Here is a 14,016-nt window from a genome sequence, read left to right as displayed (position 1 = left end):
AAAAAAAAAAAAAAAAAAAATTAGGTAGTAGACCCAGTTTGACCCATGGGCCTTGATTTGCCTACCTCTAGACTAGATCTGGAACCTGTGCCATAGCTGCCTAGAAGAACCAAAGGCTTTTGCCATCTTCCATGCAGAAAATCTGATCCTTGTACTTGTGGCTGCTACCTGATGTTATCCTCTTCCCACGTCTCATATTTATCTGCATGGCAAAACCTAGATTGCACATGGACCCCTAACTATAAACGAGTCAGGGAAATGTGTTTGGTTTTTATCTTGCCAGCTTCCATAGTACAAAAAGGCCTGCCTGATTATTAGAGTAAGAGTGGAATGACCCAGTCTGGCACAGAATAGATTTTGAAGTGTGTAAAGCCAATGTCACGAACTCAGAGGCCTATAGAGATTGGGCAGATAGCCCAAAAAAATGAAGCTGCCTGAGATTAGTACCACAGAGTATGATAGAATTATGGTGCACTGAAGATGTTTGCCCTGTTAGAAGCATTCACATTGACAAATTGTGAGGCTCTCTGCAGGCCAACAAAACACATCTCCAAGTCCAATTCAGCCCTCTGGCCCCTAGTTTGCATCCACTGATCCTGGGAAAGACATCCAAGAATGGACTTTGGAGATCCTTGTCCTTCTTGAAACATTTTGTCTCTTAAGAACATATGTGTATTTTTCTGGAGTCCATGGTATTTATTAAAGATCCATGACCCTCCCAAAAAAGAAGCTGCATTTATTGAGATCATCATCAGCTACTATGCTAAAGTTTTACAATTATTTTATGCTTTTATTTGGTTGTTACAAAGTAGTTTTTCTATTATGTTTATATAATTGCAGAATTTCTTACTTGATAAAGTATCTCATAGGAAAAAGATATTTTGTAATATTGCCAATAATAATTAACAATAGTAATACCAGCCAATATCTATGGAACCCTTAATGCAGTGGTCCCCAACCTTTTTGGCACCAGGGACCAGTTTCATGGAAGACAATTTTTCCATGGTTAAACGGGCTGGTGGGAGGGCGCATTAGATAATCACAAGAAGCACACAACCTAGATCCCTTGCCTGCGGGGTTCACAGTAGGGTTCGCACCCCCATGAGAATCTAAGGCCACTGCTGATCTGACAGGAGGTGAAGCTCAGGCCGTGATTCAAGTGATCGAGAGTGGCTGTAAATACAGATGAAGCTCCACTTGCTCACCCACCACTCTCCTCCTGCAGACCACGGACTGGGTTGGCGACCCCTGCCTTAATGTATACCAAGCACAGCACTAAAATTTTTTAACACATTAGCTTTTTTGATTGACATTACAGCAAGATACTGTATGTATATATCCCTGTCTATGAATAAAACCTCTTAAGAGAAGTTAAACAACCTGTCGGATCATACTACTTATAGGGGATGGAACTTAGATTTAAATTCAAGCTGTCTAACTCATCTGAAGCTTGTGAGCCTAACCATGACTGTGCTGTTCTATGGTATTTGGTACTAAATTTGTAATAATGACAGCAGAGGTAATTGGCATCTTCCTGTTTATCTTCATAGCATGGTAAACATGTAGGGACTCTAACCTGCCTTATATGCTGTAATTGGTCAATGGAAGATCTGGAGCTAGAGCCCCTGTCTGTTGTGGGTCCTGTCCTCATTCTTCTATACCTAACTTTTGAAAGTATTATTCTTATTTAAGAACTTTTTTTAAAACAAAACTTCAAGGAGTAAACATCAAGAAAATAGTAAGCAACAACAAGATCTCATTTGTTTTATCACCATAGGAATCTCGCCAGATAAGCCATGTTTGGCAACACCAGGTTTATATGACTCACTCTCTCGAAGACTGCATTCCTTAATTTGCTTGCTCCACTTGAGTTTTAATTTCATATTGTTCTTTAATCATTTATGGACCCTTTTAATTAAGAGGCCTCAGAACTTTCACAAATGAGGTCTATTATCCAACCTCTTTACTTTTATAAAATAAGATACAAAATTAGATATAAACATTGAGTTTGTGGCATAATCACCAAAAAGTAAGGAGTGGTTTTTTAGTTCTCAAAATCTGCTTCTGTATTATCTCTCCTATTGATTATTCCCTCGAGCATTGCTGCTATTGCCAATTTTTAAAACTTGCTTTAGATTAATGAAGATTTTGGAAAGACATATGTCTAAATTCCCTCACATATAGAAATAGTCTAACTTAAACCACATATAAATCAACAAAATAAAAAGGCTGTTTATATTCGCTAGATCTGTCACTGTGGACTTTTAGATGTGAATATCCTCCTTCATTTATTATTTTTTCTAATTTAATTTAAAACAGAATCTATTTTATTGTCAGGTTTCTGCCATCCTACCCCTCCCCCAAATAAAATCCTATGTTTATTTTCCCGAGGCCTCTGTGATCAAACTCACTTAAATGGAAGTTTTGAAAATGAACCAGTTAATTGATACCATTTGCAGCAGCATTATGATAGTTCCATATGGCTTTTTTGGTAATACCAACTGCCTCATTTTAAGCTGTCATTGCAAAACCTCTTGATTAAAACCCAAATATCCCATAGGTAGAACAATATTGCTTTCATTCCTTCAAAATCTGCATTTGCAGCGGCAGAAATATGAGACCCATGTTTGTGTGAAGGTCATTGTGTGCAGAATGTGCTGACGCCAAGCAAATGTTTGAGAGAGATTCATTTAGTAGATGTGAAAAGCTGGCCTGCTTGAAACCTGTTTTCCTCTGTATTTTTAGGGTCAGTGTTTAATATAATTTTATACTAATAGTATATTCTTTACTTTCTGCATGTTCCATGTATAAATGAAAACACTAGGTCATGTGTAGATTAACCACAGAATTTTAATAGAAAATAATATTTTCAGAGGTAGACCTCTTTGGACACTGAGTAACTGTGGGTACTTATTTTCCAAGTGGCTGAGGATAATTTTTCCCCACCATATAAATCTCTAGAGAAATCTTATTGAAACCTATCACCCATTTTCCTGCAATCTTAAACAGGATATATGTGATACAATTAAGCCCTTTTATAATCATTCAGGGTCATCATTATGGATATCAGTTAGAATGCTGGGCTAGAAGCCACCATCATCTCACTTGGATCCCTGCAATAGCTTCCTAACTCATTTCCCAGCATCTACACATGCCCCATTCCAATTCTTTCTCCTCCACACAGCTGCTGGAGTGACCTTTAAAATAGAGGAATCTGATCATTTCAGGAACTTGCTTTTTAAAACCTTCAATGGCTTCCTATTTCTCTTCAGATGAAATCTAAAATTTATAATGTATCCTCTAAAGTCCTCCACTCCACCTACCTTCCTCAAGACTCCTGAACTTGTTTCAGATCCTTCACAGGACATTGGATCTGAAACACTAGGACCAAGCTAGTGTGGTAGAATGCAAATGCTTCACAGAATGTTCCTGTCTCAATACATAAAATAATGCACAAAACATAATTTTAAAAATCATCAACCACAAAGAAAAACATCACCAATGGCCGGGCGTGGTGGCTCAAGCCTGTAATCCCAGCACTTTGGGAGGCCGAAACGGGCGGATCACGAGGTCAGGAGATAGAGACCATCCTGGCTAACACGGTGAAACCCCGTCTCTACTAAAATACAAAAAACTAGCTGGGTGAGGTGGCGGGCGCCTGTAGTCCCAGCTACTCGGGAGGCTGAGGCAGGAGAATGTCGTGAACCCGGAAGGCAGAGCTTGCAGTGAGCCGAGATCCGGCCACTGCACTCCAGCCTGGGCGACAGAGTGAGACTCTGTCTCAAAGAAAAAAAAAAAGAAAAGAAAAAGGTCACCAACAGTAACCAAAAAAGAAAACGGGCAAGGAAAGAAACAAAAGACTCACAGACAAAGTCGTGAAAATGCTCGCTTAATATTTCCAAACGGAATAAAGGAAATAGCTGCTGACTTGAGAAGAAATAAGTGAAATGGAGGATTTAGATGTGGATACCTGTATTTATTCCTTTTCCTAATTTAATTTTAAAGTAAAATTTCCATTTTGTTTACTTTATGCTTTTCCCCTTCCCCCCACATACAAAAAAACCCCTAAGTTTATTTTCCTAAACAAGACAAAAGGAAACTGAATGACAGCCATATACACTTCCTTTAAAAATGAAAATGAAAGAAACACTCAGAACACAAAGAACCCATCCTAGAAGAAAACATAGAATTCTACAAAAAGGAAACTTCATAATTTCATTTTACTATCAAGCAACTTAGTAGATCACAATGAACATCACAAAATGAGTTAAGGACAATTGCAGATCAAGAAAAAGGAGAAACAGCATCACAGAGCCTTGGCACAGATCCTCACTTCAAGGCCCTTGGCACCGTTTTAACCACTGTTTTTAGTGGTTAATAAAAAATATTAATTACCTTTGAAAAAAAGGCAGCAGCCCCAGTGAGGGGCTTATAGATAAAATCCCCATCTCCCTGGGATGGAGCACATGGGGGAAGGGGCGGCTGTGGGTGCAGCTTCAGCAGACTTAAACGTTCTTGCCTGCTGGCTCTAAAGAGAGCAGCGGATCGCCCAGCTTAGTGTTTGAGCCCTGCTAAGGGACTGCCTCCTCAAGTGGGTCCCTGACCCCCATGCCTCCTGACTGGGAGACACCTCCCAGCAGGGGCCAACAGACACCTCATACAGGAGAGATCCAGCTGGCATCTGGCCGGTGCCCCTCTGGGACGAAGCTTCCAGCGGAAGGAACAGGGAGCAATCTTTGCTGTTATGCAGCCTCTGCTGGTGATACCCAGGCAAACAGAGTCTAGAGTGGACCTCCAGCAAACTCCAGCAGACCTGCGGCAGAGGGGTCTGACTGTTAGAAGGAAAATTAAACAGAAAGGAATAGCATCAACATCAACAAAAAGGACGTCCACTCAGAAATCCCATGCAAAGGTCACCAGCATCAAAGACCAAAGGTAGATAAATCCATAAAGATGGGGAGGAACCAGCTCAAAAAGGCTGAAAATTCCAAAAACCAGAACACCTCTTCTCCTCCAAAGAATCACAACTCCTTGCCAGCACGGGAACAAAACTGGATGGGGAAATAGTTTGACAAATGCCAGAGTAGGCTTCAGAAGGTGGATAATAACAACCTCCTCCGAGCTAAAGGAGCATGTTCTAACCAAATGCAAGGAAGCTAAGAAGCTTGAAAAAAGTTAGAGGAACTGCTAACTAGAGTAGCCAGTTTAGAGAAGAATATAAATGACCAGATGGAACTGAAAAACACAGCACGAAAACTTCATGAAGCATAAAAAAGTATCAATAGCCAAATTGATCAAGCAGAAAGGATATCAGAAATTGAAGATCAACATAATGAAATAAAGCGTGAAGACAAGAATAGAGAAAAAAGAATGAAAAGGAACGAACAAAGCCTCCAAGAAATATGGGACTACATTTGATTGGTGTACCTGAAAGTGACGGGAGAATGGAACGAAATTGGAAAACATACTTCAGGATATTATCCAGGAGAACTTCTCCAACTTAGCAAGACAGGCCAACATTCAAATTCAGGAAATAAGAGAACACCACAAAGATACTCCTTGAGAAGAGCAACCTGAAGACACATAATTGTCAGATTCACCAAGGTTGAAATGAAGGAAAAAATATTAAGGGCAGCCAGAGAGAAAAGTCAGGTTACCCACAAAGGGAAGCCCATCAGACTAATGGTGGATCTCTCTGCAGAAACCCTATAAGCCAGAATAGAGTGGGAGCCAATATTCAACATTCTTAAAAGAATTTTCAACCCACAATTTCATATCCAGCCAAACTAACCTTCATAAGCAAAGGAGAAATAAAGTCCTTTACAGACAAGCAAATGCTGACAGATTTTGCCACCACCAGTCCTTCCTTACAAGAGCCCCTGAAGGAAGTACTAAACATGGAAAGGAACAACTGGTATCAGCCACTGCAAAAACATATCAAATTCTAAAGACTATCGATGCTATGAAGAAACTGCATCAACTAATGGGCAAAATAACCAGCTAGCATCATAAGGACAGGACCAGATTCACACATAATAATATTAACCTTAAATGTAAAGGGGCTAAATGCCCCAATTAAAAGACGCAGACTGGCAAATTGGATGAAGAGTCAAGACCCATCTCATGTGCAAAGACACACATAGGCTCAAAATAAAGGGATGGAGGAATATTTACCAAGCAAATGGAAATGAAAAAAAAAGCAGGATTTGCAATCCTAGTCTCTGATAAAACAGACTTTTAAACCAACAAAGATCAAAAGAGACAAGTGCATTGCATTATGGTAAAGGTATCAATGCAACAAGAAGAGCTAACTATCCAAAATATATATACACCCAATACAGGAGCACCCAGATTCATAAAGCGAGTTCTTAGAGACTTACAAACAGACAGACTTAGACTCGCACACAATAGCAGTGGGAGACTTTAACACCCCCATTGTCAATATTAGATCAACGAGACAGAAAATTAACAAGGATATTCCAGACTTGAACTCAGCTCTGTACCAAGCAGACCTAATAGACATCTAGAGAACTCTCCACCCTAAAACAGCGGAATATACATTCTTCTCAGCACCACATTGCACTTATTCTAAAATTGACCACATAATTAGAAGTAAAACACTCCTCAGCAAATGCAAAAGAATGGAAATCATAACAAACAGTGTCTCAGACCACAGTGCAATCAAATTAGAACTCAGGATTAAGAAACTCACTCAAAACCGCACAACTATATGGAAACTGAACATTCTACTCCTGAATGACTACTGGGTAAATAACAAAATTAAGGCAGAAATAAAGATGTTCTTTGAAACCAATGAGAACAAAGACACAATGTACCAGAATCTGTGGGACACAGCTAAAGCAGTGTTTAGAGGGAAATTTATAGCCCTAAATGCCCACAAGAGAAAGCAGGAAAGATCTAAAATTGACACCCTAACATAACAATTAAAAGAACTAGAGAAGCAAGAGCAAACAAATTCAAAAGCTAGCAGAAGAAAAGATATAACTAAGATCAGAGGAGAACTGAAGGAGGTAGAGACACAAAAAATCCTTCAAAAAATCAATGAATCCTGGAGCTGGTTTTTAGAAAAGATCAAAAAAAAAAATCAATAGACTGCTAGCCAGACTAACAAAGAAGAAAAGAGAGAAGAATCAAATAGATGCAATAAAAAATGATAATCCTACAGAAATACAAACTACCATCAGAGAATACTATAAATACCTCAATGCAAATAAACTAGAAAACCTAGAAGAAATGGATAAATTCCTGGACACATACACCCTCCCAAGACTAAACCAGGAAGAAGTCAAACCCCTAATAGACCAATAACAATTTCTGAAATTGAAGCAGTAATAGCCTATCAACCAAAAAAAAGCCCAGGACCAGACAGATTAACAGACAAATTCTACCAGAGGTACAAAGAGGAGCTGGTACCATTCCTTCTGAGACTATTCCAAACAATAGAAAAAGAGGGAATCCTCCCTAACTCATTTTATGAGGCCAGCATCATCCTGATTCCAAAACCTGGCAGAAACACAACAAAAAAGAAAATTTCAGGCCACTATCCCTGCTGAGCATCGATGTGAAAATCCTCAATAAAATACCGGCAAACCAAATCCAGCAGCACATCAAAAATCTTACCTACCATGATGAAGTCAGCTTCATCTGTGAGATGGAAGGCTGGTTCGACATACACAAATCAATAAACGTAATTCACCACATAAACAGAACGAATGACAAAGCCCATATGATTATCTCAATAGATGCAGAAAAGGCCTTCGATAAAATTCAACACCACTTCATGCTAAAAACTGTCAATAAACTAGGTATTGATGGAACCTATCACAAAATAGAGCTATTTTTTGACAAACCCACAGCTAATATCATACTGAATGGGCAAAAACTAGAAGCGCTCCATTTGAAAACTGGCAAAAGACAAGGATGGCCTCTCTCATCACTCCTATTCAACATAGCATTGGAAGTTCTAGCCAGGGCAATCAGGCAAGAGAAAGAAATGAAGGATATTCAAATAGGGAGAGAGGTAGTCAGATTGTCTCTGTTTGCAGATGACATGATTGTATATTTAGAAAACCCCATGGTCTCAGCCCAAAAACTTCATGAGCTGATAAGCAACTTCAGCAAACTCTCAGGATACAAAACCAATGTGCAAAAATCACAAGCATTCCTATACACCACTAATAGACAGAGACCCAAATCATTAGTGAACTTCCACTCACAATTGCTACAAAGAGAGTAAAATACCTAGCAATACAACTTCCAAGAGATGTGAAGGACCTTTTCAAAGAGAACTACAAACCATTGCTCAAGGAAATAAGAGAGGACACAAACAAATGGAAAAAGATTCCATACTAATAGATAGGAAGAATCAATATCATGAAAATGGCTATAATGCCAATAGTAATTTATACATTCAATGCTATCACCATCAAGCTACCATTGACTTTTTTTTTTTATAAATAGTTTTGAAAAAACTGGCTAGCCATATGCGGAAAACTGAAAGTGGACCCCTTCCTTACACCTTACACAAAAATTAACTCAGATGGATTAAAGACTTAAACATAAGACGTAAAACCATAAAAACCCTAAAAGAAAACCCAGGCAATACCAATCAGGACATAGGCATGGCAAAGACTTCATGACTAAACCACCAAAAGCAATGGCAACAGAAGCCAAAATTGATAAATGAGATCTGATTAAACTAAAGAGCTTCTGCACAGCAAAAGAAACAGTCATCAGAGTGAACAGGCAACCTGCAGAATGGGAGAAAATTTTTGCAATCTATCCATCTGACAAAAGGCTAATAACAAGAATCTACAAAGAACTTAAACAAATTTACAAGAAAAAAAAAACCCTGTCAAAAAGTGGGTGAAGGATATGAACAGACACTTTTAAAAAGAAGACATTTATGTGGCCAAGAAACATGAAAAAATGCTCATCATCACTGGTCATTGGGTAAATGCAAATCAAAACTACAATGACATATCATCTCATGCCAGTTAGAATCATGGTCATTAAAACATCAGGAAACAACAGATGCTGGAGAGGATGTGGAGAAATAGGAATGCTTTTACACTGTTGGTGGGAGTGTAAATTAGTTCAACCATTGTGGAAGACAGTGTGGCAATTCTGCAAGGATCTAGAACCACAAATACCATTTGACCCAGCAATCCCATTACTGGGCATATACCCAAAGGACTATAAATCATGCTACTATAAAGACACATGCACACGTATGTTTATTGTGGCACTGTTCACAACAGCAAAGACTTGGAACCAACCACCCAAATGCCCATCAATGATAGACTGGGTAAAGAAAATGTGGCACATATACACCATGGAATACTATACAGCCATAAAAAAGGATGAGTTCATGTCCTTTGCAGGGACATGAATGAAGCTGGAAACCATCAGTCTCCGCAAACTGACACAAGATCAGAAACCAAACACTGCATGTTGTCTCTTATAAGTGGGAGTTGAACAATGAGAGCACATGGACACAGGGAGGGGAATATCACACACCGGGGCCTGTTTGGGTGGGGGTGCTAGGGGAAGGATAACATTAGGAGAATTACCTAACGTAGATGACGGATTGATGGGTGCAGCAAACCACCGTGGCACGTGTATACCTATGTAACAAACCTGCACATTCTGCACATGTACTCCAGAACTTAAAGTATAATTAAAAAAAAAATTTAAATGGGGATTCACTAAAGATATGCACATACCTTAAATATTATATCTTAAACTTAAGACATTTGAATGCCATTTATTTGTTAGGGCAAAGTCTTTTGAGTATCGTTTAGTGTTTGGAATTTGATTTTATCTTTCTTTTATAAACTATACCCATAGTACAGCATCAGCAATTTCCAACTTGGATTCCTTAAAGTAGAAAAGGAACTTGATATGCAAAGCAATAGGATCTTTCTTCCTCTCCTTCTGTGACTTCAACCTTTTTTTTTTAAGTGACTTGCCTTTCTTGAGTCTTTAAAAACATTTAATGTAGATTTCATAGAACTAACAACTCTTTCTTTTACATTCATTTTTTTTTGCTTTTCCCATAGCAACCCTATGACTTAACGCTGTTATCTCCATTTCATAGATGAAGAAACTCAGACTTTAAAAAGATTACCCTATTTCATTTTGTGCACATAGAAGTCTAATAAACGTATTGCTAACTGACAACTTGAAGCGAGGTATAGAAAATGCTAACATATTTTTATAGCATAAGATATTAGATTATTTTTGCATAAAATACAACTATGTTTTTATAATCTTTATAGCCAAGTTTCTCTCTAGAAATAAAATTTATAATGGAGATATCATTATCAGTTTGATTTTGCACACAATCTCTTGAAACAGATTTCAGAGCAACTAATGATCTAGTCAGAAGGCCTGAATTTTAATTCAGACAAAACCAGTTACTAATTCTATGACTTTGAATAAACTATCTATTCTCCTTAGGCCTCTGTACATGGAGGAGATTCAATTTAATGGATTCCCCAAGGTCTTTCTAATCTCTGGTTTTCTGTTTACAAACTAGAAAGCCTTCTGATTAAAATGTATTAGACAATAAACTTACTTTTGTGAAACACATTGCAAAATGCAAAATTTATATTGGATTTTAATGAATTGGGTGAAAATTGAATATAATAAAGAAGTTCATAAATGATCCCATTGTTAATAAAAATTATAGATATAAAAGATTTTGGAAACATTTTGAAATCAAACAGTTAAGTTAAAAAAATAAGGCAAAGATAAAAATTTGTTCTTAATGATCTATAACTTTTAAAATCAGTCTGTATACTCTCCATCTGTTACACAGTGGAATTACTGTAAAATTAGCCTAACATGTATTAACAACTGGTGAAAGAGAATCAGAGATTCCTAGGGTACTTAAATAAGTATTACCAGAAAAGACTTATGTCTCTGTCTGTTGGTCCGTCCACCAGTAGGGTTCATTCTAGACCATAGCAGCAACCCCTTTTTTCCTGGCCAATTCATTTTAATCTGCTATAAGATTATACACAACTTCAGTCGCACCACGTCTCTTTTTAAGGGTTTTTGGTCACTCTCTGTTGCCTAGAGAATTAAGTCTTGACCACTTACCCTGATTTTCAAGGCTCTCTCAGGCTGGCCCCTGCCTGTCTTTCCAAACTCATTCCTTGCATGTGCCTTTCATTCTAGGCTATGTGAACTATTTCATATTTGCTTTCCCAGGACATTGTCTCTTTACTTCGCTCACGTGGTCCTGCTGCAAATATTGCCTTTCCCCTCATCATCCCAGCTTTTCACTCTCTGCATCTTTCCAGACCCAACTCAAATAGCACTTCTCTTTCAAAGCCTTCCTTGATCTCAGCCGAAATTTCCCTCTACTGTGGAGTGTAATAGGTCTTTATCTGTGACCCTCATCACTTCTCCATTCTTGGTAGAGGTTTTTAAGTATATGACTTACTGGACTGGAAATTCGAGTTAGTCAAATGTATCCCTGTATGCTGAATAGCGAATAGTTTATAACACAGTCTTTTATATAGTAAGGCTTTAATTAAATATGCAAAATTATCACTGGTATACACTATTTCTGGGTCCACCTCACCAAATATTAGATACCTACAGTGTGCAAGTCACTTCAGTATGAAGGGTGAGACATAAAAGGATTAGTTAATAGAAGACAGATGAACAAAAGAAATGGAATGACTTCTCAGTTTCCAAAAACTTGATAAATGAAAATACCACCAAAGAAACCAACAGTCACTCACTCAAGCAAAATGATATTTTTGTTGTCAGTTCCAGCTGCAGAAGGTAAGAAGGCAGGGATTTGAGACTGTGGAAAGCAAACTGCATGTAAGGAGAGATTAGTGCATAATTTGAAATGATACTCAAAATTAAAGTTTAATGATAGTATTTGAGAAAAAATAACGTAAGTTATGAAGTAGGCATGTTTGTATTCAGGCACAGTGAAATGTACAAGAAGAGATTTTCTGTAAGAAGACCAAGGAAACGCCAAGATTAGAATGAAGCATTACATTGACTTAGGTTGCTTTTTCGGTTTATATCATACTAAATGAGATTGCATATGCCAGACTTACAAGTAAGCTCTAAAACACAAGTGGTATCAGGGACCAGTATCAAAATGATCAAAAGTGATTTTATGATCACTTAAAAAACAAAAAAACCACAAATATTTATTGGCCTACAATGTGGCAGGCCTTTTACTTGGAACTGGGGATGCAATAATGGATCACACAGGTCCCTAACCTGTGCCTCACTAACACACAGTGTCACACACACACACACACACACACACACACACACACACGTTTCTATTACAAACACAGTTTTATAGTTTTCTAAGTTTTTATTTCGATGTAATTGTTAATCAGAATTGGTAATGCTTTGGGTATTGCCAGAATTGAAGACATGGTGTAGATGGGAGGTGGCAGGTAGGAGTTGGGGACTGGGGAGGTGAGAGAAAGGTGTCTAGTATGCCCCAAGGATGAATGGTGATACAAGTCACTGAGAGCAAAGGATGGGGAGAAGGGAAAGGATACGTTTCCTATTGGGTGTGAGCTGCCTTTGAGCAATCTTAGATGTTGAGTAGGTGTTGGATAAGGGACTGAAACTAGATAGGGAACTGGAGCCAAACACAGAGGCTCAGACTAGAAATATAAATGTGGGCGCCATTAAAGTTTGGGTAGTGGTTGAAGCTCTCCTTGAATGAAATGGTGTAAGTAGTTGATTAAGTGTTAGAATGTGTACAGCTAGAATCCGTGTTTCAGTTATTAAGTTTTAAACAAGGACTAGAACAGTTTTTGAAACTCATATATTTATAGCTTTGCCATGTATTAATGCAATATAAATTTCCTTCCTTTACAGGTGGATGATTGTGGCTTTTCTTTGAATCATCCTAATCAGTTCTTTTGTGAGAGCCAACGTATTCTAAATGGTGGTAAAGACATAAAGAAGGAGCCTATCCAACCAGAAACTCCTCAACCCAAACCAAGTATCCAGAAAACCAAGGATGCATCATCTGCTCTGGCCTCTTTAAATTCCTCTCTGGAAATGGATATGGAAGGACTAGAAGATTACTTTAGTGAAGATTCTTAGGCAGTTTTGTAACCCTTTTTCCTCAATAGCCTTCATTTCCTGTTTTTAAGATTTTGCTTTTGTTGTTGTTGAAAAGGGATTTCACTCTGTCACCCAGGCTGTAGTGCAGTGACACAATTACAGCTGATTGTAGCCTTGACCTTCCCAGCTCAAGTGATCCTCCTGCCTCAGCCTCCCAAGTAGTTGGGACCACAGGTGTGCACACCATACCCAGATAATTTTTTAAAAAAATTTTTGTGGAGGTGGGGGTCTCCCTATGTTGCCCAGGCAGATCTCAAACTCCTGGGCTCAAGTGATCCTCACACCTCAACCTCCCAAAGTGCTGGGATTACAAGTGTGAGCCACTGTGCCTGGCCTTTCTTTTTTTAACCTTTTTGTTTAACTTCTCTCTTCACTGCATCCCAGTCCATCTACAGGAAAGCAGGTTTGAGGTAAAAACAAAGACCTTCACTATATTTTGCTTTGACAAAAGGAAAGAGGAAGAGTTTCTATTAAGATCTATCACTTGAGTGATGTCATTTAAGTCCTGTTTTAGGAGATAAAAATAGCTTTTGGGACTGGTTAAAGTCCCCCAGAAACTATAATACAGTTAAGAACAACTTTTGTTTTAACTCTTATCACTTTGTAATTTTGACTCAATCCTTTTCTGTACCATTTTTGTTAATAAATATCAAAGTGTACGTGACAGTGTCTGTGTATAATTGGGAAAGTCTTATGTCATAACAGAATGAAGTTAGCTTTAGAAAGCCGAGCATAGAAATGTAGGTCTTCGTTGTGTTAAAAGGGAAATGTTAGAAGCACTCTCGCCACTGTAGTTCAGTGAGAAATTTTATGATAGAATGTTTTGTATCTGGCAGTTTTTAAAGTGGTCATTTGGAATATCCAACACAC

The 14,016-nt window shown here is 38.2% G+C and overlaps 1 protein-coding gene across 1 annotated transcript in view; it reads left to right on the top strand.

The window, feature by feature from the left end:
• The window catches only part of PRIM2 (DNA primase subunit 2), a 313,454-nt gene extending 299,649 nt beyond the window's left edge, over window positions 1-13,805 (top strand). The window contains exon 13 of the mRNA XM_017868174.1: window positions 12,868-13,805. Within this exon, the coding sequence (XP_017723663.1) occupies window positions 12,868-13,125 (258 nt within the window). The 3' untranslated portion in view covers window positions 13,126-13,805. The remainder of the gene's footprint in view (window positions 1-12,867) is intronic.
• The last annotated feature ends 211 nt before the right edge of the window (window positions 13,806-14,016 follow it).

The sequence above is a fragment of the Rhinopithecus bieti genome, unplaced genomic scaffold, assembly GCF_001698545.2.
Source record: "Rhinopithecus bieti isolate Rb0 unplaced genomic scaffold, ASM169854v2 scaffold_841, whole genome shotgun sequence".
NCBI classification, from domain to species: Eukaryota; Metazoa; Chordata; class Mammalia; order Primates; family Cercopithecidae; genus Rhinopithecus; species Rhinopithecus bieti.
Note: the sequence above shows the minus strand (reverse complement) of the source record. Positions and strands in the feature narration are given on the sequence as shown.